Source organism: Atractosteus spatula, chromosome 12, assembly GCF_055471065.1.
Source record: "Atractosteus spatula isolate fAtrSpa1 chromosome 12, fAtrSpa1.hap1, whole genome shotgun sequence".
Taxonomy (NCBI): domain Eukaryota; kingdom Metazoa; phylum Chordata; class Actinopteri; order Semionotiformes; family Lepisosteidae; genus Atractosteus; species Atractosteus spatula.
Window position 1 is genome coordinate 23,493,984 of NC_142717.1, and position 23,996 is coordinate 23,517,979.

Genomic DNA, 23,996 nt, shown 5'->3' on the forward strand with positions numbered 1-23,996 from the left:
CGTCCCGTTGCCAGGGGAACACATCCTGTTGACATTCGTGTCCGTCCGGAGGAGGCGTATGGTCGCTCGGCTCGCGACGGGAACACAGCTAGAAGGCGGATAAACCGCTTTAAGAACGGGGGAGGCGGACATCAAAGGCAAGCCCTGCAGTCGTCACCTTTGGCAGGGGTGTGACACCGGACTAGAGCTGGCAAAGGACCGAGCTCGTCCGCGGTGACCACAGTGACCAGCGCGTCGCCAGGTGAGGATTACGGGAGGCGGGGGCCGCTGGAAAGCGAACAGCCGTGAGGGTCCTGGACGGACTCGGGCTCTCCCAAAGGCCTGGGCCTGGGGGGGGGGAGGCCTCAGATGCCGGCCGAATGGTTTCCACGGAGACGATTAGAAGACAATCTGTCTCGAGCTCCTCTGATGGAAGCGAGGCTTTTCTCTTGCATGCTACCACAGGGCTTGGGTACGCCGTTCCGGACCAGAAGCCAGGCAGACCCTTCTTTACGCAAAGGGTGGTAGGAGTGTGGAACAAGCTACCCCAGCTAACAAGTATGTTGTTGTTGGAGCCAATACCCTGGCTTCTTGCAAGACAAGGCTGGGTGAGATCCTCAGATCAGTTAGCTTCAAGCTACAAGCTCCTCTCGTTTGTAACCCTTCTGATGTCTGAGGCGCTGCTTCCAAACGGCACAGGGCCACACACAGAGCGCGTGCACCTCTGAAGCCATCTTGCTCTTCTGACGGACTGTCACAGAATCCCATCCCCGTGGACAGCTCCCGTCTTGCCCCCTCCAAAAATCTTCTCTGTGGCCAGCTGTAGCCAAGTACAGCCGAGCTACCATCTGCAAAATGCTTCACATGTTTGAGTAGGCTTCCTGTGGTGCTTGGTGTTGTCTTAGCTGTGCTGTAGCTGTAGTGTGTGTCTATATCCCATATTAAAAATGACCATGGCAAGAAGGAGGTGGTCAGCAGTGAGCTAAGAAAGCATGACAAGGAGTTGCACTGTACCAGAATCCACAGTCTTCTTCAGCAGTGGAAGAATGCAGTGGTCTCGGTAGACTAGATAGATAGATTCTGCACTGCGCACAAAAATAGCCTGCTGTTCAACGAGGATGTGTTGATTTCACTTTCAAGTCCATTATTTGCAGAGTCATGTGTAAATACGTGTTGTCTTGATTACTTTCTGCTATATCCTTCTTTATCAGTGGTCATATGACCATATTCTCTCCCTCACCTTTTCTAATTTTCTCAATGAGTGGCTCAGTAAACAGCCACAGGAGTATCAAGATGTCACGCGCTGGCGGTGTGTGAATGGGAGCTGGTATTCTAACTCCACGATTGGAAAATGCACAGATGTTTTGGAAAAGGCTGTCCTCCAGAGGAGGAAGGAATAATCACCCGCACAGCATCCGCAAAGTCGCTGCAAGCTAATAATAATCGGAGACTCCAGTGGGCAAATTAGGGTGAGGAGACAGGCTCGGTGGTAGAGCTGGCAGCCAAAGGGGAGAGTGCCAATTAAGAGACGCTGTTCCCCCTTCTGAAACACTGACGGTAGGGGTGACAGGACTCATGATCTTTCCACACTTCCTGATCAACATTTTATCAGACCAGTCAGAAACCTAGAACTGCTGCACTAATATATAATGCGCATACCCTGAGCTGGGTCATAATGTGCGAGGCCAGGCAACTGTGTAATTAAAAGTTTCACATGTTTGAGTGTGCTCCGTTTTGTGCTTGGTGTTGTGTTGTGTTGGTGTTGTAGCTACAAGTTAATATGGCAGGGCTCTAAAATCTACAATTTATAAAAATAATATGCCAAAGCCGTGAAAGGAAGGGGAATGGTGGGCCTGCGCATCAGGTCCAATTGAGCATCTTAGTTCTGGGTGGATCTGCCCAGATTTTTAATGCGGCTTCTGTAACGATCAGCGCGGAGAGCTGAACTAATTATAGACGGTAACTTGTTCCTGCAGCCATGTGCACCCAGCAGGAATTAACTCCTGAATCCTGCACAGTACAGACATGACCCTGCTCGCCTGCAGTGGAAAAACGAACCTCACGTTTCAAGAGCGGATGGCAGTGCTCACCTGTGCCAGGCTGCTTGTTTTATTGCACCTGGGGGATGCACACCTTGTTGATGCTGTTGATGCTGTGATTGACAGCTCAGGGATGAGGTAATTACATTACTCTCCCTGCTGAAGGGGCTGTGGTCCCCTGCGGGCTCATTAGTACCTTGCATCAGCCTCTCTGTCAACACCTGCACGCAGATTGGGTGTGGAGTCGCTCTGTCACATGGGGCCTGTTTTTCGTGGCTAATAGTTTAATTGCTGGGCTTTAGCAGGCAGGCGGCGAGACTGACTTTTTGATCTTTCCCTCTAGCCTGCGCTGCTGATCAAGAGTGTAAATTATGCGCTGGGGTTTTCCCTTCCTCAAGCACGCTGATGGGTCAAGTGAAGTTCTTTAACATGGTTAAATCCTCAGAAAACATGAAACAACAATTGATCTTCCAATCCTGGTGCTGGAAGTCCACACCCCTGCTGGTTTTCAATCCAAACAAGCTTAATTACTCAATTGAAACCTTAGCTGAACTTGCAAGTTGCTTGATTCGAACACTAATGAAATGTCGTAATTAAAAGGCGACCTCCAACATATTTAAGAGCTGAGATCAGTCAAACAGTTTAAATGAATCCTATTAACTCAATTAAGGGCTCAGTTGCGTAACTGAGCTGAGTATCTGGAATGAAACCCAGCAGGGCCTGCAGTAAGACATGTCAGAAACGACATGTTTCCACAAATGGCTACGTTGACATTGTCTCCGGTCTCTTCTTCAAAACAGAGTGGGCTGAAAGGCCCGTGTCAAGGAAGAAGGGCCTGTGGTTCAGTTCCCAGTTTTATTTTTCTGGTGGGGAGCAGGGGACTGGCTGGAGAAGACAGGGAGCCTTCGCCGATATCCGCTTGCTGAAGACTGAAAGCTCAGACGCAGATAATTGGAGCTCACTCCCTCCTCTCTGGCCCTGACGGGGCTCTGTGGTGTTGTGTCTGGAGAGTGTCCTCGCAGGCTCGCCCTCCTCGCTCGTTAGCAGGTGTTAGTGGGTGCACGGTGATGAAACTGGAAATTGCTCTCATACCTCTGCACAAATCAGATCACGTGCCTTTTTAAAATATTATTTTCTGGTTAAAGTCACTGCTGTTCAGTAAGTTGGCCTTTCTTTATCTCGTTAGAGATACACGGTTAGTTGCCCTGAAGTCCACATTCTGTGTAGAAACCCAGTTTTCTTCCATGTTTCTACCACAGCAGACATGAATGATTGTTTTTCAGTTTTTCAAAAACAATAATAATTGTTTTTTTAGTCCGACTTCAGTGCCTACACTGAAATTTTCAAGGGGGCCCAGAGCTTGTCACTCCAAACAAGATACTGTAGGTCTATGACACTTACAGATGTAAGAAAAGAAGAGCAGTCTAGCCCAGTATGGCTCCTCCACTGGTCTGAAGTCAGACAGCGGTTTCTTCCAGTCTGTGTTACAGGGCTGTGGTATCAGACTCAATTCCTGGGTGTGGGAGATCAGTTCAGTTTATTGTCATATGCACAAGTGCAATGAAATGCATATTTACATGTATGCTCCAATACAAAGAATACAAAGACATTAAGGAAACACCAAAACCATGAACACAGAACAGCAGCAGCAACAGCAAGTTAAACAACATGCAGCTTAGAAAAAGATGCACTTGAATTCACATACTGAAGTTGATCTAACGAACAAATAAATTAATTAATTAATCAGTTAATTAGCTATAATTGCATTACTTCTACCTAGACTCCGGGGGATTTTTCTAGCATGAATATTGTGTGTAATTATCTACAAAAGACCTTATGGGGGGTTTTCTGAGTGGCTGCAGTTTGGTCCCGGGTTCGAGTCTGGGTCGTGTTAGTAGCTGTGACTGGGATTCCCCGACAGGCGAGGTGCAATCATCTTAAGGCCACCAAGGGGAGGGTGGGTTGAATCATCCAGGGGGGTCTCCTCCGCTGTGAATAGCACAGCGCCCCAGCAGGCAGTGCGGCGCTCTCAGCGAGGGATGTGCCTCTCTTCCAATCAGAGCCTCCTCCCCAGTAGAGGGCGCTGCAGCCAGTGGCATGTTTAAATGATGATGTGGCAGGAAGGCGGGTGGAGTTGGAGGAGTCTGCTTCCTCTTCCTCATTCACCCGTCCCCCGTGTGCGGTCGTGGGGTTCGGGGCAAAACACACCGTCGGCAATTCCAAATTGGAGGGGTGCAACCAGAAGAATAAATCGATTCTGAAGTTGGGGGGGAAAAAAGACCTTCAGTTAAAGATGTCTGAGAAAATAATTAAGTTGATTGTTGAATTGATTCCTCGGGTTCTAACACAAACCAAAAGACCAGAAGCTGACTGTCGCAGATGTCGGAAGGGCAAGCCGTGGAATGACCAGGAGAGCAGTAGAGACCCAATGCGTAGGTGTAAAAGGGGCAACAGGAGGGTTAGCCCAGACTCAGGGGGTCAGACGGTGTCGGTATAGAAACCTATGCCCTCAGGTCACGGACGTGGGGCGACCTGGTGCTAGGCGGGTCTCAGGACATCCGTGCCCTCAATGCTGAGCCAGGAATAGAGCAGACACAGGAAGTAAATAGGCTTCACAACAAGACACCGGAAAGACATGAATAATCACAGGGAACTAGGAACAGAAGTAGAGCGCCCTCTAGGTGTACTGGGCGGGACACTGGCCCTCTAGGAATGAAGTTTGGGACCCCTGGCCCAGGGGGGTGTACCAGGCTTGGCCACTGCAGGCAGGAGGTTAATCATCTCATCCCTCCTCCTTCAACTTTCGACCTCTCTGCTCGTTTCTCGTAATGTTTCCCAGATTCCCACCACGCAGCAGCTTCACACCGCGGCCCGGAGCCACCAGCTGCTGTGCACCAGGGTGTTTTTATGGCTTGGCCTGCAAAGCCCTGATTCAGCTGGATTGCCAATAAAAAGTCCAGAAAATGCAACTGGTGGGGGGGGGGTAGCTCTCTCTCTTTTTTTTCTTTCTTTTTCTGCCTGCGCTCTGCCAGACAGCTGGAAGAGTGCCCGCACACATCAGAAACGTGAACCCTGGGCTCAACTCGCCTGCTGTTGGCACGGGAGCCCGTCTGCCGTTTGCGTGAATCCCTAATGCATTCCAGAACGGCTGCAGCGCTGGAGGGGGCGGCGCGGCGCGGGCCGGGCATGGGGGGGGGCTGCGAGGGAGCCGGTCTCACGCTACGAGCACATTGCTGTAGTAACGTGGCACTGAGTGACGTGGGCACGGACGGGCAAACTGAAATCGGGGCACCTCTGTGGGCGTCATGGCTGCCTGTGTCCCCCCAGTCCTAGAGCACAGTGCAGCGCCCTCAGTTATTGCTTAACAATCCTTTATTAAGGATCTCGGTTTCTCCGTGTGATCAAACAAGACCCCCAGAAAAAGTGCGTTCGCTCAGGTCTGAGTGTGTATTGAACCCTTGTGCGTTTCTTCTAAAATGTGCCCTTACTCGGGGCAATTACAGTGGTTGAGAGGCACTTTGCCTTTACTCAACTGCAGCACGTACATGAGTAAACTCCAGGTTTGTAGTCTCGGTTTTCCTTTTTTAACGCCATTTTTAAACGACCTGGACCCGGTATGCTCTTTGTAAGCAGATTTGAAGTATGGTGTTAAAACTTAAGTTTGTCCCTCCTCGAACATGTTAAATGAATCAAATTTAGGTACTTTCTCATTGACTTGGTTTCCGTGGGAATCTCCTTAAAAGTATTTTTAGAAAAAGTGCCCTAGTTTTGCTGTCCTTTCCCTCACGTGTGAATGACCCTGGTTTCCTGGAGTCTCAGTGTGGGGGAAAAAAAAGTGTTTTAAGAAATGAACATCAGAACGCATTAATTCCTCTGCCTGAATGGAAGAAACCTCCTTTCAAGAAACTATTTTGAGGTCACCGATAAAGCTAACGGATCCAAATCAGGAAGCTGAAGGGATTTTATTTTAAGCAGCTGATGGTATGTGGCCGTCGAATATGAAAACAATGATTTTTTTTTTCCCTTTGGTGAGTGCGTTTTAATTAACGGACACGTTAGTTACGTTCATTTTTGGGATTAAACAAAAGTGGGTCACTAGAGAATGAACTCCACAGACTATTCTTAGTGGAACTAAAAAGAGATGTGATTTTCAGCTGAACCAGTTTCAGAATTCTTGTCTCCTGCCGCACGCCACGCTGTCAGAGGAACTGCGCCAGGCTCTGGGTTTCATTTTTAAATTTAGACTCTCCTATTTCAGCTCTCCGTCCTCCTTTCTCAAGTCAAGTTGTGCATCCACACTGCAGACCAAATGGTCAAGTGTCCTTTGGTCTCAGATGGAAAACTACTGTAACTTATATTTAAAGGAGAACTGCGGTGCTATTTTCATAGTTTGGCGTTAGAAAGCTTCAGCATTGATGAGTGCATTTCAAACCACAATAAAAGTAAAATGTACACAGTAACGTGCAAAACCTCCAATTTACACCACAGAATAGACTAAATTTCCAGGTATGTGCAGTGCCGTGTTCTGCAATTCAGAATATCGCAACAAACGATCCGGTGACGTGAAGCAGCCCTATGACATTGTGAACAAGCAGGCCCATGAATACAACTCTTATAATCTGATAGAAATATTGCTCTCGACTTTGAGACACTTTCGCCTACAAGTACTACTTTCTTGTTAACTTTGCATGCAGATCACATTTCTGAGATGAAATGTCTGCTGCACAACCTGTACGCTTTTACATCCCGTTACATTAGTCATTTCAGGGACTAGTGAGCAGGAAGGGCTGTTTTACGTCACAGTTCTCACAGACTGTTGCTCTTACCTGTGGCGAGATCTGGGGTTTGCGACAACATGGCGACTTACAGTACTTTCACAAAGTTCACCATTTTGTGCTTAATTCGAAATGTGTACATTTTTTCTATACCATCAATGAATTGATTTTGTGACCGAGATTTCATAGATGGTCTGAGAAATTGGGACTGCAGTTCCTCTTTAAGCCATAGACTGCAAAAGAACTTGAAAGCATGTTTAATACAAAATGTCCAGGAAAGGAGGAGTTAAGCACATCACTGGTGTAAAATGTAAAACAAAGAATTCAGCAGAAAATGCTGAATCCTTCCAGGAACTCTTGTTTGAGGCCTCTGGTCTGGAGTGAGAGAAGCTCACAGACGACCCAAAATCAGATGCACAGCGCGGGAGAAAAGGCACACGTATTAATAGACATGTTCTACAGCAGCTCCTTCCAAGTCTCAAAGTACAGGTGGATTAGGGATTGAGTCTTACCTCACATTCTACTACAGTACAGGACTGCCAGCCCTTTTCTGGGCCAGTTAGAACACTGAGGGTCGGACTTAAGAATGGGAGAATAGCTTCCTCACATTTGTTACCTTTCAGCCATCTCCAAGTTCGGATTAAGCACTTTATTGCCATAATAACTGGCTGTGTGGAATTTGGTTTGCTGAGCTCGTACAGCTTAAGACATACAATACCAACACACAACCTAAAGCCAATAACAGAAAGCGTCCCATTCAGCCCAACACATTCAAAAACCGTCCAGGAACTGCATGTCTCCTGTGTACCTTCCAAGATCTACTGTCCCCACACACCCCAGTCTGCTCCCTTTGTTCCGCTGGCTCCAGGATTCTCAACGTTCCAAGGATCTCACAGCATACGCTAGGGGACCGAGCCTTTTCAGCAGGAGTCCCTCATTCTCTGAATACCCTACCTGACCATATGAAAAGTGCTGCCTCTGTGGACCCTTTTAAATTTCCCCTCAGAACTTACAGTACGTGTGTTTTTGATGGCCTTCAGTTCAGAATCTTTTTCTTTCTTTTCATTTCGCATTTATACATGGTATTTTTAGTTTGCTGTGCTTACTGTCTATGTATAAGTCATACAAAGTCCCTTGAGACTTGATTCTCTGGATTGTAATTGCATTACTTCTACCTAGACTCTGGAGGATTTTTCTAGCATGAATATTGTGTGTAATTATCTACAAAAGACCTTATGGGGGGTTTTCTGAGTGGCTCAACCGGTTCCAGTTTGGTCCCGGGTTCGAGTCTGGGTCGTGTTAGTAGCTGTGACTGGGATTCCAATTGTATAAGAATACAATTGATTGTACAGTCTCATTTGTTGCGATTATCTTGTTGTTCCAAGAATCCCATCCCACCTTTTTTCCTGGAGACGATTCAGGAGAGTTCAGCTAAAATTGCCAGGGCCGTGTAGCTCGTCTCTTTGTATGAAGTGGTGCCACCTATGTTCAGTCTTGAATGGATCTCCTCTTTCATTTTTGGTTGTGTTCACAGGTTTTTAGTTTATTGATGAGTCCTAAATACTCAGCTGAGCTGACTTTGTGTCTTTCAGGATTTGCAGTAGTTATGTCACATAATGAGTTTGACACTAAAAAAATGTGTTTACACCTGTCTATTACATGCCTGTAAGTCTTATGGTCATTCGTTTTTGAACAGTAGAAGGCAGTAGTGCCATTTCTTTAAGTCGGTGACCATAATTGTGTGCTCTTTTCTTAATGTGTCCATGTGCCCTAAGTGTCTGACGAAAGATTCCGTTTATTGGGCGATGAATAACCCCCTTTTCGTTGATTGTGATGGTAATGCTCTTCAGCAAGTGTTCTTTAAAATACTTTTAGTACCTGTGTAACACACTGGTCTCTGCATTGAGACATAGAGTGTATGCTTCTTTAACTTGAGACATGTGACAATGTGTTATTCATCAAATATGATCATCTCTTTCAACTTGTTATAATTAAATCATTTTTTCCAGGTGATGATTTAATTTCATTCTTCTGCTGCAATTTTGTTTTTTGTAGTATTGAAAAAATGTTCATATTCGTTTTAGGGTCTGTAGCAGTGTCCTTTCTTGTGCTCAGGCTTTCTAATATCTGTAATTGTAATGTGTGCTGACATTATTTTAAGTATTAGTTGCTCCTACTTGTGTACAAGGTGTCCTCTTTCAGCAGTTATTTTTAATTGATCCATTCTGCCTTTTAGGCCACTGTTCTCTAGAATGTTCTTATTTTAGAGTCAGATTTGTTCATTCACTAAGTTTACGGGTTTAAAATGTACTGCTTGCAATATCATTTTATTCCAGGTTGCTCTCTTAAATGGTGTTATTCTTTCCATCTACTTTTATGAAACTATAGATCGTAATTCTATACTATACCGGTAATATTTTGAAAAAAACACCTTGAAAGATAACCAGAGTTCCTCATGCCTCTGTTCTTCTCACCCATCATCTTGGTTGTTTGAAAAGTCTGTGACAGTTCAAGAACCTCCTCCTCACCTCCGCTTTACAAAGCAACCGATAACATCGGTTTCATCATTACAGCTTGTGTGTCCCCTGTCTCTGTTACAGAAATTGAAGTCCCTCATTATTATGCCATCTTCCCCACTGCACGTGTCTCTGACTTGGTTTTATAAAAAAAATGTTAAGCTAGTTGTGTTTGTTGCCCATTTTTGGTTAAAACATTCATATGGAAACATGTATGTAAAGATATATTATTACAAAATAGGGGTGAGAACAGGACATTTAAAAAATATCTAAATGTACATGAGCGGTACGTAACTAATTGAGGCATGTAACTTCTGACTGATGAGTTCTTTATGTTCTCTAGCACAGTTCTGACGAAAGAGCAATCAGAGTCAAAACGTGATAAATTGACAAATATTTAAGAACGAAATAATATAACACACAACATTAAACAAAAACGCATAGACACGAAACATCTCTGAGGCCTACATTTTACAGACCCAGATTTCAAACCTTATAAACTGCAATCCAGTGATAGTCTTTAACCCTTGATAGTCTAAAACAAGAGACATGCCCTGTATCCTAAAAAAAAAAAGAATATGACCCAGCACTAAATGTCCCTTCCTATAACATGGATTCTGGAAAATAAATAATAATCAATCTCCCTATTCTAAAAATGCATCACCACAGTACTGGAAATCGGAATTTCCTAAAACAGAACAGTGAGCTCTCTATGAGAAGGTTCCGATTACTTAGAATCTTGTCTTCAAGACTGATCGGAACAAAGTCCTCTCGCATAGCACAAGCTTAGGGGAAGGTGAGAGTGATTGTGCTCCTTTCTTCTTTCTACGTCTTCTCTGTTTCTGTCTTCCTTTTGTTTTTCCTGTTTGATTGTGCTGTGTTTGTACTCTAATTATTTTTCCATGACGTTAGTTCACCAGAGTAAACCAGATAATGCCTGCCTCTCAGCCCTCCTGGAGCTAGGCAAATGATGCCTATTGTCTGCATAAGGCCTTGAGTAGTGCAATATTATGTTAACAGTAAATGACACCCCCCCCCCCCCAGCTTCTAACAATATATTACATTGCAGTACTTGTAGTCAATATATATACTGCCTTGCGGAAGTATTCAAAGACTGGTAACTTTAGTTGCTACCAAAGATACTTCCACCAAATATTCATTCTGTGATTAACATCTGTGATCAACATTTTTTAGTTTTTGATATTATTTTTTTTTGCTGTTCTGCTGGCATATAACAACTCTCAAATATAACATTCTTCAGTTTAAGCAGGCAGGTTAATTAATAATAAGCAAGCAAATAAAATATTAATTTTCAAAAAAATGTATGGGGTTGGGATAGTGGCACAGTGGTTAACATGGCTCTCACTCAGCAGTGGGGACCTGGGTTCCATTCCAGAAATGGGGGTGCTATCTGTGTGGAGTTTGCATGTTCTCCCTTAATTATTTGGTGCTCCAGTTTCCTCCCGCAGTCCAAAGAGATACTGGTAGGTTAATTGTTGCCATAAAAACTGGTGTGAGTGCCTCTTCTTGTATTAGCACTGTTCATGAAGCCCGAGAGTGAGTAAACAGTGGATGCTGCACATTGGTGTTGGTGGAGGGGAGTCCCCATTACCTGTAAAGCGCTTTGAGTGGAGTGTCCAGAAAAGCGCTATATAAGTATAAGCAATTATTATTAAACAGGGAAGATTGTTTCTGACAAAAGTGAGGCTGTAAACACAGAGACTGTTAGGTTATAAAGCACAAGTCTAATGAAAAAAAAAACACTTGCTGAGTACACCACTCACCCTGCTTTAAGCCTGAAAACCCCCAAACCTCACTTTGGTCTTTATTGTGATCAGGGGACTGTAAGAACCCTCATTATGTGAATTCACAGACACCACAATGTCTAACATTTATTCAAATAATTATTTAAAGAACAATCTTTAAAAAAACAACAGAGCTGTACCGAAAAGCTAATTGGGGGGATGTTTGTTATTTCAGGCCAAATAAACGTGTTAAGTTTGACGTGTATTTCCCTTAACTGGTCAATAAAAGCTTAAGAGCGGTCGACCCATTTTATCAATGGGGGCTGTTAAACAGGCCCATTAATTCCAGAGTCTGGCAAAACAACTCACCCCAATTAGCCCCCCTGCGACGATGCCTGTGCCCGTGTCAGACTGGAAGGGCCGGGCCGCTCAGTACTCCTGTTCTCCGCAGAGGAACGTGAGAATGTTCAATGGGATTGGTAATTACCTGTCGGAATGCCACCCCGGCAGGCAGTAATTGCATTCAGGAAGGTTTCTGAATCCACTTCCCACAGCTTTCAGGGAAATAAGGAATGCAGTGGCGTTCCCAGCCCTGACCTGGCCGGGCTGGCACAGCACGAGCTGGGGGGGCGGGGGAGTCGGGCAGACCTGATTGCTGAGGGTTCAACAGACCGTGCTCTGCCAGTCTGTGGTGAGGCACTCAAAGCTCTTTCCGGAATGACCTTTTCTAGCTTTTGTCTTTTTGTTTCCGTGGTAAACTTCCCTTACAAGCCTGTGTGTTCGTAGGGGTAAAAGATAAAGAGTGGCCCTGCTGTAATGACGACTCATCCCGAGATCAGCTGCCGAGGGATACCAGGGACAAGGCTGTGCTGGGCCACCTTCTGCACGTTTCTTTCAATCCGAGAGCCTCCCCCACAGAGTGTTTTCAGCTCCTCCGCTTTCTCTCTCATTTTCACGGCATCTCGGACACCGAGGCAAAGCGTGCTGCCGACTTTCCAGCACCTTTCCAGGAGCCCTTGTCGTAAGAGCCGCTGCTCATCTTTGTGCTCCTGACACTGGCTCTGCCCTGCCATACCCCAGAATTAAAGAAAAGCAACGCCCCCCGCGCTCATTTTTGGCACAGCGCAGGGCAACGCCGCAGCGATTGAGCCAAACAGGAAGTCGGGAGGCCCCGAGCCGGTGCTTGGATGGCCCTAGTTCTTCGACATTTTTTTAACCTCGTGGCTGTATTTTGGATCCCACGTGAACTTTAGGAAGAGTGCTACTTTTCTCCCAACTTGTATTTTTTTTTGGGGGGGGGATCGATCAGGCTGCATACATTTGATTGCGCTATTCAAAAGTGCGTCAAATTGAAAGTGTTTAAAAACCCATTGCCTCGCTCCAAGTGTGCCGGAAAAGCCACTCGGTCGCGCTGGCGCCGCCAGTTGTAAGCAGGGCCTTGCGGAGGGTCAGGCAGCGCTCGCTCAGCCCGCTTCTCCAGGCTAATGAGCTTTGAACGGAGGCCCTAGCCCACAGGAGCTCGTCCGCCCACAGCCTCAGCTCCTTCCAGCAGCCTCTCTCGTCTTTGTGCTCGATAATTACAGCGTTGCCTATCTGAGGGCTCTAATGCCTTTGTGTGCGTAGAGTGGTGTCATTATGATGGATGCACCCTCTCTCTCTCTCTCTCTCTCTTCCTCTCTGTCTGCTCATTAGGAACCATGAAACCATCATCAAAAAGATTGTGGGGAATGCCCTGCGCTCAGCTGAAGGCTGCCAGTGCTGTTGCCCCCTGCTCCGGGATTGCCGCCCTGTTTTTAAAGCACCACTGTGCACATAATGTCTGCCTTTGCTGGGTTTTATAGAGCTCAATTACGAGCCCACGGTCACCCCCGCCAGGCGGTGCTGCAGAATGAAACGAGTGGCTCCTTGCCGGAATTTGGCGGATTGCTCAAACGCCGCTCTGCAGGTTCCAAAGGGTGGGCCTCACGGCGCGGCCTCCGTGGGGGGACATTCCCGGCACGCAGCCTTGCGCCGCGGAGGCGGGCTTCTCCGCGGCGGAGAGGCTTTATATGAGCTGACCGGGAGAGCCCTCCGACAGACACGAGGCCGTCGGTGATGTCGTGGCTTGAAAATGTGCGATTGGTGCAGTGAGTCCGGACCCCCGTCTGTTTAAGTGTGATACGGTGACACAGAAGTCCGCTTATGAGCTTCCAAGCTCAGCTTGGCCCCCCCCCCAGTCCACTACGTTCCCAATTCCCAAATTCTGTACGGTTTCCCAGTAGCTTGAAGGTGCCCCTCGAATCTGTTTCCAGCCCCTGATGTCCCTGATGATGTGCGCCTCAAGTCTTTCTGGTTGGCTCCGTACTGCGGAGGGCCAGGACAGTTCTCATCGCCGTGTTAATTGGCGAGGAAGCTGTATGCCTTTCTCAGCTTGTCTGTGTGGCAGCATAGGGCCTACCCCTACGGCGCAGACTGGCTTGCATCGGGCTTGCTGTGGTGCAGTGGAATTCTGTATGGCTCCACCAGTCTCTCCAGCAGAAGAAACCTCTAAAGTGGTGAAGGCTCCCTCTGTGCTGAGGGTCTGCTAGCTGAGCGATGACAGTTTTGTTCTGAGGGGGCAGTGGACGGGGATGACAACAGCTTAGCGCCGATGAAATCTCTTGTGTGTGCTGGCCTGGCCGTGTGTGTGTGTGTGTGTGTGTGTGTGTGTGTGTGTGTGTGTGTGAGAGAGTGTGAGAGAGAGAGAGATGACTCAGCCAAATCTCTAATTGATTTCTCCTCTGGCTATGGGGAACCACTGGGCTGGGAGCCCCCAGAACCCCAGCCTGCTGCAGTATTGATGAGGGATGAATAAAACATGAGCAAAGGGAGGCCTGCTGCCCAGTGAGAGATTCCCGCGCCTCGTGGATCTCACAGGCACATTCTGCTGTTGGTGGATTTCCCACGTGTCCTTCCTGTTGCGTGTTCTGTGCCCGGGTCCATTTGGTGGTTTGAACCAAATCTTTGAGCTGACGTTGCCATTAAATGCGATCGAGAAAACTCCAACCGGCACGTCGCTCCGCCTGCCGTCGGAGTTGGGGGGGAGGAGAACAAAGTAATGTAGCAAATTCATAGAGGAGGATTATTAGGAGGCATAGGAAATTTGGCCAGAACGCCAGGGTTACACCCCTACTCTTTTCGAGAAACACCCTGGGATTTTTACTGACCACAGAGAGTCAGAACCTCAGTTTTACCTGCAGTTTAAGCATCCGAAAGAAGGCGCTTGTTTACAGTATAGTGTCCCCGTCACTATACTGGGGCATTAGGACCCACCTGGACCGCAGGGTGAGCGCCCCCTGCTGGCCCCACTAACACCTCTTCCAGCAGCAACCTTAGTTTTTCCCAGGAGGTCTCCCATCCAGGTACTGACCAGGCTCACACCTGCTGAGCTTCAGTGGGCTGCCAGTTGTGAGTTGCAGGGTGACATGGCTGCTGGCCACGACAGTTACCCACTGTTCCAATAAAATCCTGTTTGATACTGTGCAAAAGAAGAGTGATGGGCTTGAGGCAGGTGGGTGTTACGTCATGCTCCAAGCTTCCTTGAGCCAAGCTGTGCGTGTCTTGAGGTTCCCTTTGTGTGTGCACTTGCGTGTCTCGCGTGTAACGGTGTGTTTTTGTATGTGTTGCAGGCAGCCCTGCTGCCCCTGTCTCCTGCGGACACCCCCCTCCTCGGTGCCCCCCCACTGGGCTCACAGGTCCACGCTGCCGCTGTCAATGGAGACCGAAGTGCCCTCCACAGGCTCATCACAGGTCAGTCACCCTGCCCCCGCTGAACTCTGACCCCCCTGCCGCTCGCCCACCCAGCACACACACACACTCTCGCCACCCTCTCTCCTCTCTCCCAGCATCCCGACACCAAACCCGAACTCATCCGCTGACCCCCTGAACCTTCACCTTCCCTGCTGTGCCTTCTTCAGACGCCCTGTAGCCCAGTCTGTAAAGCCCTCCTCAGGGACTCTGTCTCCTGTGGCTCGTCCACAGTCCCAGCGCCGTTTGCCTGCAGGGCTGACATGGCAACACAGAACACAGAGACTGTCGGCAGGAGGAGCAACTAGTTACTGTAGGACTCACCCAGCCTTGACCGTAGTGCTCAAACGTTTATTATGTGCACAGCTAAAAATAAAGGGGTTTAATCCCGATCTGATAAATTATTGTTATCCAGCTCTGACATTTCCAAGAACCCTCCAGCTGTTGATGAGCCTGATCTGGCCCAGGGCTCGTGTGAGGGGAATGGTGTTGATGGCAGAACACAGCGGCTGCTCTGTAGACGTGTGCATAGGCGTGTATGTGTATGGTCTACCAGTTCACACCCGTGTTTCCTGATGATGAGTTCCCTCTCTCCCTGAGAAATGCCAGCAGCCATATCACCCTGCAATTCACAACTGGCAGCCCACTGAAGCTCAGCAGGTGTGAGCCTGGTCAGTACCTGGATGGGAGACCTCCTGGGAAAAACTAAGGTTGCTGCTGGGAAAGGTGTATGTGGGTCCTAAGGCCCAAGTATACTGACGAAGACACTAAACTGTAAAAATGCGCTGTCCTTTAGATGAGACGTAAAACCAAGGTCCTGACTCTCTGTGGTCATTAAATATCCCAGGGCATTTCCCGAAAAAATAGGGGTGTAACCCCAGCATCCTGGACAAATTTCCCCCTGGCCTTTACCAGTCATGGCCTAATAATCCCCATCTATGAATTGGCTTCATCACTCTGTCCTCCTCCCCACTGATAGCTGGTTTGTGGTGAGCGTTCTGGTGCATCATCCAGGTGGGGCTGCACATTGGTGGTGGTGGAGGAGAGTCCCCATTACCTGTAAAGCACTTTGAGTGGAGTGTCCAGAAAAACTCTATATAAGTGTAATTATTATTATTATTATTATTATTATTATTAAATCCCTGTGGTTCTGGATTTAGGATGTACTGAGACTTCTGAGAAAGGAGGCTTTTTTTTGTTACATCCATGGTTGACGCAGCGCGCAGCTGCAGTTGGGATCAGTCGCTCGTATAAGAGACGGCCACATACAGCACACAGGGAAAATACAGTGCCACTCTACACTAAAGGGGAGGATTGACCCTTTTTGACTCATAAGGAGGAGAGGCAGAGTTCTCACATGGAAAATCCTGTTTCAAAAGCTCATTCTGATCGTGTAAGTGGTAGAGGCCTGACTTCTTCAACTCGGACGCAGGTTGTACGGACTGCGCATGGAAACGAAAGGCTTGACGGTTTCTTTTTCCTTTTTGAGAGAGAGAGGGAGCTGCAGCCCTTCTGACGTTTTCTAACCGTGTCTGTGGCCCTGCAGCGGATCTGTCTCTGCGGGACAGGGAGGACCAGTTTGGGCGCACCCCCCTGATGTACTGCGTGCTGGCCGACCGGCTGGACTGCGCCGAGACGCTGCTGAAAGCCGGGGCCCACGTCAACAAGGCCGACCGCAGCCAGAGAACAGCCCTCCACCTGGCGGCACAGAAGGTCAGTCTCGCCGCCCGTTCGGAGGCAGGCCCTGTTTTAACCAGCTGTTTAATAATGGTGCGCACTGCGCTGTTGCTCGGGATAATACTTCAAATAAAGCAGCTCAAAGCCTTGAACTAGCAGGTGGAAAGTAATGCACTGCACGCAGACACTGCCCCCAGCACTGGCTCAATTGATTTTCTGGGCCCAGTAGTGTAGCATTTATTGTAACACATTTCCACAACAAATCACATTTCTGCTGTTACTGAATATAACTGATTTATAAGGCAGGGGCTAACCCTGAGCTTCCTGCTAAAGCATGCTCTTTACAGAGAGAGTGCCCGTTTAACTCCAGTTTTTAATTTTCTCTTGGAGTGGCCAGTTCAACACCAGTCGGCTCGCTGCACAAGCTCTCTTTCCTGTGCAGGAGAGACAACAGTACATCATGCCGTCCACCTCTCACTCATTCCTGTGAGCCAACTGGAGCTTTAAGACTAGTGCTCAGCTGGTGGAGCCAAGCCGGAGGGCTCAGCTAAGTGCTGCACGTGGACGTCTTTACTGGGGAGACTCTTAGGGGCCCCAACACCTTGTTCTTATCCACACGACAGGCACTGCACCTGTTTGACCCGAAACGTCTTCCGAAAACAAACAAACGCCTTCCACGTTTCTCGAAAAGAGTAGGGGTGTTACCCCAGCATCCTGGCCAAATTTCCCACTGGTCTTTACCAATCACGGCCTGCTAATAATCCCCATCTATGAACTGGCTTCATCACTCTGTTCTCCTCCCCCCCAATAGCTGGTGTGTGGTGAGTGTACTGATGCACTATGGCTGCCATCGCATCATCCAGGTGGGGCTGCACATTGGTGGTGTTGGAGGGGTCCCCATTACCTGTAAAGTGCTTTGAGTGGAGAGTCCAGAAAAGCGCTATATAAGTGTAGAGAATTTTTATTTTTAAAATAGGACTTGCTGTTGTTGCACCCTGCTAAATTGTCCTAGTTCTTTCACTGCCCAAATGTACTGTGTGTTTTGTTTGTATGTGTGGCCAGACTGAAGGATACGACAGAGTACAGCACCTCCTCTGCCTGTCTGCGCTGACCAGGCTGGCAGTTAACAAGCACGAAACGTAGCCACTGTTCCGCAGACACAGCACATAGCACCAACTAGTGGCTGTGCTCGAGAAAGCACCGTACGGAGCCACAGGTGCACTTCAGAGCAGGCTTCTCACACTTCAGTAATTCAGTTAGCAAATTTGCTTTTGATTCACAAATTTCACTTAAATGGTGAGCTCCCACCTGAACACATTTTACAAATCTGTGTTATGGTTAGGTGTAGTAATGGGCATGGAAGAGTGAAATAAAAAGCAGGTAGCCAACATTTTGGCTTATGTTATCTCAGATGACTCGTCTTCAAAGTTTTTCTAAAGCTGCTGTTATTGATCTTTCACCTCTGAGAGAGCTGGTGAATCAGGAGCTGCAACTACGTGGTGCTGAGACGACCGCGTTCTGATTTGTCTGTGCTGAGTGGTGTTAATGATGTGGAATGGCTGGCCTTCGAAACCAACGGGCTTTCTGAAATTTAAAACTAGGGTAAAAATTCAGTTAAGGCAAAAATGTTTGTCGTGCGTTTAGGAAAACAACGTGTTTCGGGTTTAGAAACTTCTGGAGACAAGCAACTCTGTGGGGTGAGGGTGGGATTTTTTATTTTAAAAAAAGAACAAAAGCGAGCAGCCTGAAGTGGAGTCTGCTGTCCTCTCGACTTTATAGGCTTAGCCTGTGCTGCGAGTTCAATAAAAGCTGCATTTTTCAATAATGGTCGCAATGTGTGTCTCATCAGCACAGTGGGCCTGAAGAGGCAACAAAGTGGTTCCACATGGCTCCAGAGGCCCCCTGTTGACAGTGGGGCTGTGTGACAGGAGCAGGGCCGGGGGGTTACGGCCTTGCTCTGCCATCTCCGCCGAAAATACAGCCAGGGCCTGCCAGGGCACGAGTTCACCTCCTCCCTGACAGAGCTGAGGGTTGTTTTTTTTTTTACAAAACCAGACCGCGAGTCAGTGTGTCCACCCAGAGAAAATGCGTAAAAAAAAAAATGTCTTCCTCCGTCCCATTTGCAAATAACCGGCGTGCTGCACGCATCCAGGCAAGAGAGGCTGAGTGGATTTTCTGGGAACGCGCTGAGCCGGGTGGGTCCGCGGGAGACGGCTGGCCCGCTGCAGTCCCGCCACGTGCGGAGGATAAGTTCACCGAGGAACGGGGAGATCCAGTGTGTGTTTGTGTGGTGGGGGGGGGGGGGGGGAAGGGGCAGGCTGTGATGTCGATGCTGATGCAGGAGGATCACTCCAGAACAGATTAGACGCTGTCAAGGGATTAGATCTTATGGAAAGTATAATCGGTGGGCCTGCGCACGCCTCCTCTCGTGAGGAATTCCTCCTGGTCTCATATGCCCAAGGATATCAGAGAGTCACCTCCTCTAAACTCCTTCAAATCCAGACTCAAAACCCTCTTCTTCAGAAAAGCCTTTACTGAACTGGTTCCATTCTTCACCCCTCTGCTTTTCTTAGTACCACCATCCACGGTCTCCTCTATATATTGTAATTGTGTTTTATCTTGTGTATTCTTCTTATTTATTGTTGCTGTCATCCTGTAAAGCGCTTTGAGAAGCCACCTTTAAAGGCGCTATATAAAATAAAGTTTATTATTATTATATTATTATCATTCGCCCCAGTTCTGCTAACAGTGATGCAAAGCCTTGCGTGACGCTGTGAGTTTTTCCACTCGAGCAAGATCATTTTTTTAAAAGTTAAAACCCAACAAATCTTTTCCCCGGCATACCTTAGTCTAGTTTCACAAAGCCCGTCCGTGGTAGCATGGGGCAGAATGTTCTCTCCTGGGTCACAACGTGGAGGAAAATCCAATGGGTGAAAATGACAGATTATTTTTTCCCTCCTTTTAATACCGTTCTTCCAATATTGTTTTGCGAATAGTGTACAAAATAGCTCGTCAGCAGCTCGCTGAGCCTCTGCCGAGCTGGGCAACTGGCATTATGGGACAAGAATAACCACAGTCTGGAGCACAATTTCCTTTCTCGGTTCTGTTCTTCCAATTTAATTTTTTTTTCTTTTCTGTCCTGATTTTCTTCGTGCCTCAGTGTGTCCTCTGACGTTTTCAGCAGTAGCGGTATCATGCGCTGGGCCGAATTGTTTTTCCGTGCGAATTTTGGAGCTGTATCACGTGCAATCAAAAAAAGTTGGTTGTGGCCGACTTCAGGTCTTCAGCGGTGCGCTGTAAAAGAGTGAACTCTAATCCATGACAAGTATCATTAGAGATGCAACTCATTTTCACCACCAGCTGACTAACTGGTACCCGCTAAAAATTGGACATAAGTGTGAGTTTCAGAGGGCTGCTAGATTTGCATAATTATTTTGCTAATTGTAAGCAGAAACATGTTTTCTCTAATGCATGATTTATTCCGAACGCCCTGTAGTGAGGTGTAGCCACCGGCACAGGGCAGGTGCAGATAAAGTTTCCCCTGCCAGGGCAGGAACAGAGAGGACCTGATGTCAGTGTTGTTTTTAGCTCGGTTAAATCGGGACAGTGTTTTGTCTGGTCTGAGCGGTAAGCTGATCTAATTTGAGTGTGCAAGAACTGTATTTGCAAATCAAGTGATTCACCTCAAAGATTAGCCGGGTGGATAAAGCTGTCCTGCAGGGGAACACTGAGACCCAAGCTAATTTTAAACTCTCACTCAGTGCCGGCTATATCCACTGTCAAGTCTGGTTCTGCTTTAGATAAAGCTGCCATACAGACTGTGGGGTGAAATTAACGACACACGGAAAACTGTTTTGTTTTTTTTAACGAAAATATTTATTTTGTGTTTCCTGTTCACTGCCATGCGGTACAGTGACACTAGGTTATCTTTGCAATGTACTGTTTGGTAAAACACTGCCCTTAGGTGAAATGTGGGGCTGAAATTGTAAGTTGTGTGTCAAAACTAAAAACTAAACTGATATATATTGCAAGTGGTGGTGTGGACAAATATTTGCAAATACAGAGCATCAATTTGTTAGCCTTTGTGAATTTGGTGAATATGCATTTTTTTTTTATTTTTGGTCGTTCTGATACTATAACAGTTTACACAATCTACTGTAATATAAAAACATTTATAAGAAGTCCTTTGTCCCCTCTGAAATAAAACCACTCAATGAAGGGATGTAAATGTATTCCCCCCGTACCTATTTATTCAACTATTTATGCATCACATACTGTTGTTGTGATTTCATGTGGTTTTAAGTGGCTCTTATGATTTGCTTGTGTGTTTTGTACTTCTGTGGGAGAAGCCAAAGACAAATTTCCACAGCAGTAAAAGTAAAGTGCCTGTCTGCCTGTCTGCCTGTCTGCCTGTCTGCCTCTCTGCCTCTCTGCCTGCCTGGCTTCCACATGAACACGGGGAGAACCTGCAAACTCCACGCAGATAGCACCCCAGGTCAGGAACTGAACCCCGCCTAATTCTAATCTTAGATTATATGCAGAGGTTACCCGTTAAAGTTTGAATTGATTTTATAATTTATTGTCAGCACATAGGGTTTTTCAGAGTCAAGATATACCCTTCCCAATTTCTACAGAAGGCAGTTATCCTACTAGTGTGCCTTGGAATGTGGGAGGAAACCAGGGAGCCTGGCGGACACCCCCAAGAACACAGGGAGAACATGCAAACTCCACACACACAGCACCCCAGGAGTTCAACCCAGGGCCCCGGCGCTTATGGAACTGATTTCCCAGTCATTTCCTTTCCCATGTACCCAGTCAGTAGCGCACACATGTCCGATTCAGCAGCAGGGAGGTGCAGCGCGTCCGCAGGTGCCTCTCGGGCTCTCGCGCTCCTAGCCGTCTGTGCTCTGCTTGCTGTGCGTGCTCACAGGGCTGTCGGCCAGCCTTCGACGCGCTCGCCCGTCTGGCGGAGCTTGCGAGTATGTGAGAGTATGTGAGGAGGAGAGGAGGAGGAGGAGGAGGTGGGGGGGGGGGCAATGGCAGAGTCATGGGGAGGCAGTGCCCCCTAGTGGAGCAAGGCTGTCAGTGCAGGTGTGGGCATTAGAGGCTGCTATTGACATTGCCCCTGTCTGCTATTGACGGCCCTCTCCCTTGATGATCGTTCTATCCTGGGCTGATCCGGGCTGGTCAGGCTCCTTAATTGTTCTGCCCTTTAATTCAGTCAGAGTGCGAGCGCGAGGGAGAGAAAGAGGACGGGGTTAGGGTCGCTTGCTGGCTGTACTCTAGCCAACGGGCTCCCTGTCAAAATGCTCTGATGTGTTCGGGGGGTTTTGTTATTATATCTATGTTTCTATCGTTTTATTGGCCTTTTACTTGCTGTGGCGGTAGGGGCCTCCTGGGCAGCCGGAGTGCGGTCTAATTTGAGAGGTTTGTCTCCTGTCAGAGCGGGCCGGACGGGGAGGGTGTGAACCGCGCTGACAACTGATCAATAGCTGCCGTGCTGAGGCGCGGAGCGACGAGCTGAGGGATTAGTGCTCTAATTGGATTGAGAATAGGGAGGCAGGGGCGGCTCTTGCCCTGTCAGGGCAGGGGAGGCTGTCAGACAGCAGCCTGATTCATCCTGACTGGACACACAGCCTCCACCCTGCTCACCGCACACACACGGCTCTCTCTGTCTCTCCAACTGGAAATCTCTTCAGTTCTCTCTCCCTCTGTCTGGACGTCCACCCCCTTTCCCCCTCTCTACCACAGTCTCTGCCTTTACACAGCTCTGTCTCTCCTTTGCTGAATGGACCCCACTTCCCTCTTTATCACTCTACTTTAACTGGTTACCAACTTTTTCTTCGCTTGTTCTTTGAAATGACTAAAATGTTTTCAAGGCAGTTCAGCTTGGGGTTGTTTGCCTAGATGTGGCCTACATTCTCTCTCTCTGACGCCTTTTCTCTCCTGCCTCTGTTCCCTGGCACATCTGTTTTCTGGGTCTGCTGCTCTGCTTATCAAAGACAGTTTGGTCTGTCCCATTTATCCCCAGGGTTGCAAAGAAAAGTGAAGTATAAGAAATTTAAAAAAAAATCTCCACTAAAAGCTCTTAAAAAGAAGGTTCTGTTTAGGTCTCTTCTTGCCCAAATGCGATATTGTACAACAACAGTTAAAAAGGAAAGGCTGGAAACTCAGAGGCCTTGGCTTATTGTTGCAATTATTATATTATCATTATATAATAATAATAATTATTATTAATATATATTTCTTGACTATTCTATGGCATTTTTATGTTTGATCTGTTTTGTCTCTTTTCATTTATGATGAATTTGAAGTCCTGATGCTTTTCCATCAAAAGTCATCAACTTTCATGATAACTCCAGCCCTGGACTCCAGAGAGTTGCGGGTTTAAATCCCAGTGGGGTCATCGCTCTTGAGCAAGTTAATTCACTTAAATTGCAGTCGTAGCTTCCCTACTGCATAAACGGGCTTTCAGGCCATCATTGTTAATTAAAGAATTACGTGAAAAAAAAAATCCTTAAGGGAAACCAATGAGAGAAGTTTTAATTTTTTACATTCTTTGAATAAAAAGCTTCCCCAAAAACCAAAACCCGTATGTACATTAACCTGTGGCTTACATCGTATTCTGGAGATACTGTAAGTATGTAGTTGTGGTAAGTCCTCCCCTACATAAGATTCACAGGGAATGTTCCCCTGCCATTCAGTTTTTAACCCTCAATAAAGATCAAGCTGTTTTTCAGTAGAGATTACATGGTTCAAATCAAGAGAAACTATAGTGACTCGGAATGGGAAATCATTGGAAAGGGTGCCTGGATCCTCTTTTGCTGTAATAAAACCTGCAGCTGCTGTAAAGCAGGAATAATGAAATAGCTCTCAGATGTGTGAACACAGGATCTTCCGAATTGCGCTATCTGTGGATTGCAGCACAATCAGTTTCTTTATTGTTCATTAGTCCTTACAGTGGATAAAATATCCATTTATGAAAATGTTATGTACCTCGGCGACCAGCCAAAATGCAAACTCTTTTAAGGACATGCTAGCTATGATCTGAGAACTAGTAACTCTGGGATGGGGTAGTTCCGGCCTCTTCACCTTTCCCTCCCTACACAATACCTCGCTGTGCTCGAATGGAAGAGCAGATGCCAAATTAGGCTGTATCAGTGATGTACTCAGTTGACTGTGCTTTTCTAGTACCTCAAGCTTTAACTGCACGTGGCCAAATCTACTGTTATATACTCATGCTCTTAAAATAGGTGGAAAACATTGGCTGGAATAGCGTGTGCAATCTTTCTGCCAACTGTAGGATGACGTACATGAGGAGTCAATGCGGTGCTACTGTACAGGTTATAAATGAGGCAGCACACAGCCTGGCATTGTAACTATGATCCACTTTTTTCATTCATCTATCTTCTGTCATTCTCGTCCAGAAAAGCATTGACGTGACAGAGCCATCCCACCTCCCCATCGGAGCCGCTTCAGGCGGATGCCACCCCCCACCCC

At 47.3% G+C, this 23,996-nt stretch overlaps 1 protein-coding gene across 1 annotated transcript in view; it reads left to right on the plus strand.

The window, feature by feature from the left end:
- invs (inversin) overlaps positions 1-23,996 on the plus strand; it is an 82,973-nt gene that overhangs the window by 11,626 nt on the left and 47,351 nt on the right. Inside the window, exons 3-4 of the mRNA XM_088928857.1 lie at positions 14,702-14,822; positions 16,366-16,532. Coding sequence (XP_088784983.1) covers positions 14,702-14,822; positions 16,366-16,532 — 288 coding nt within the window. The remainder of the gene's footprint in view (positions 1-14,701; positions 14,823-16,365; positions 16,533-23,996) is intronic.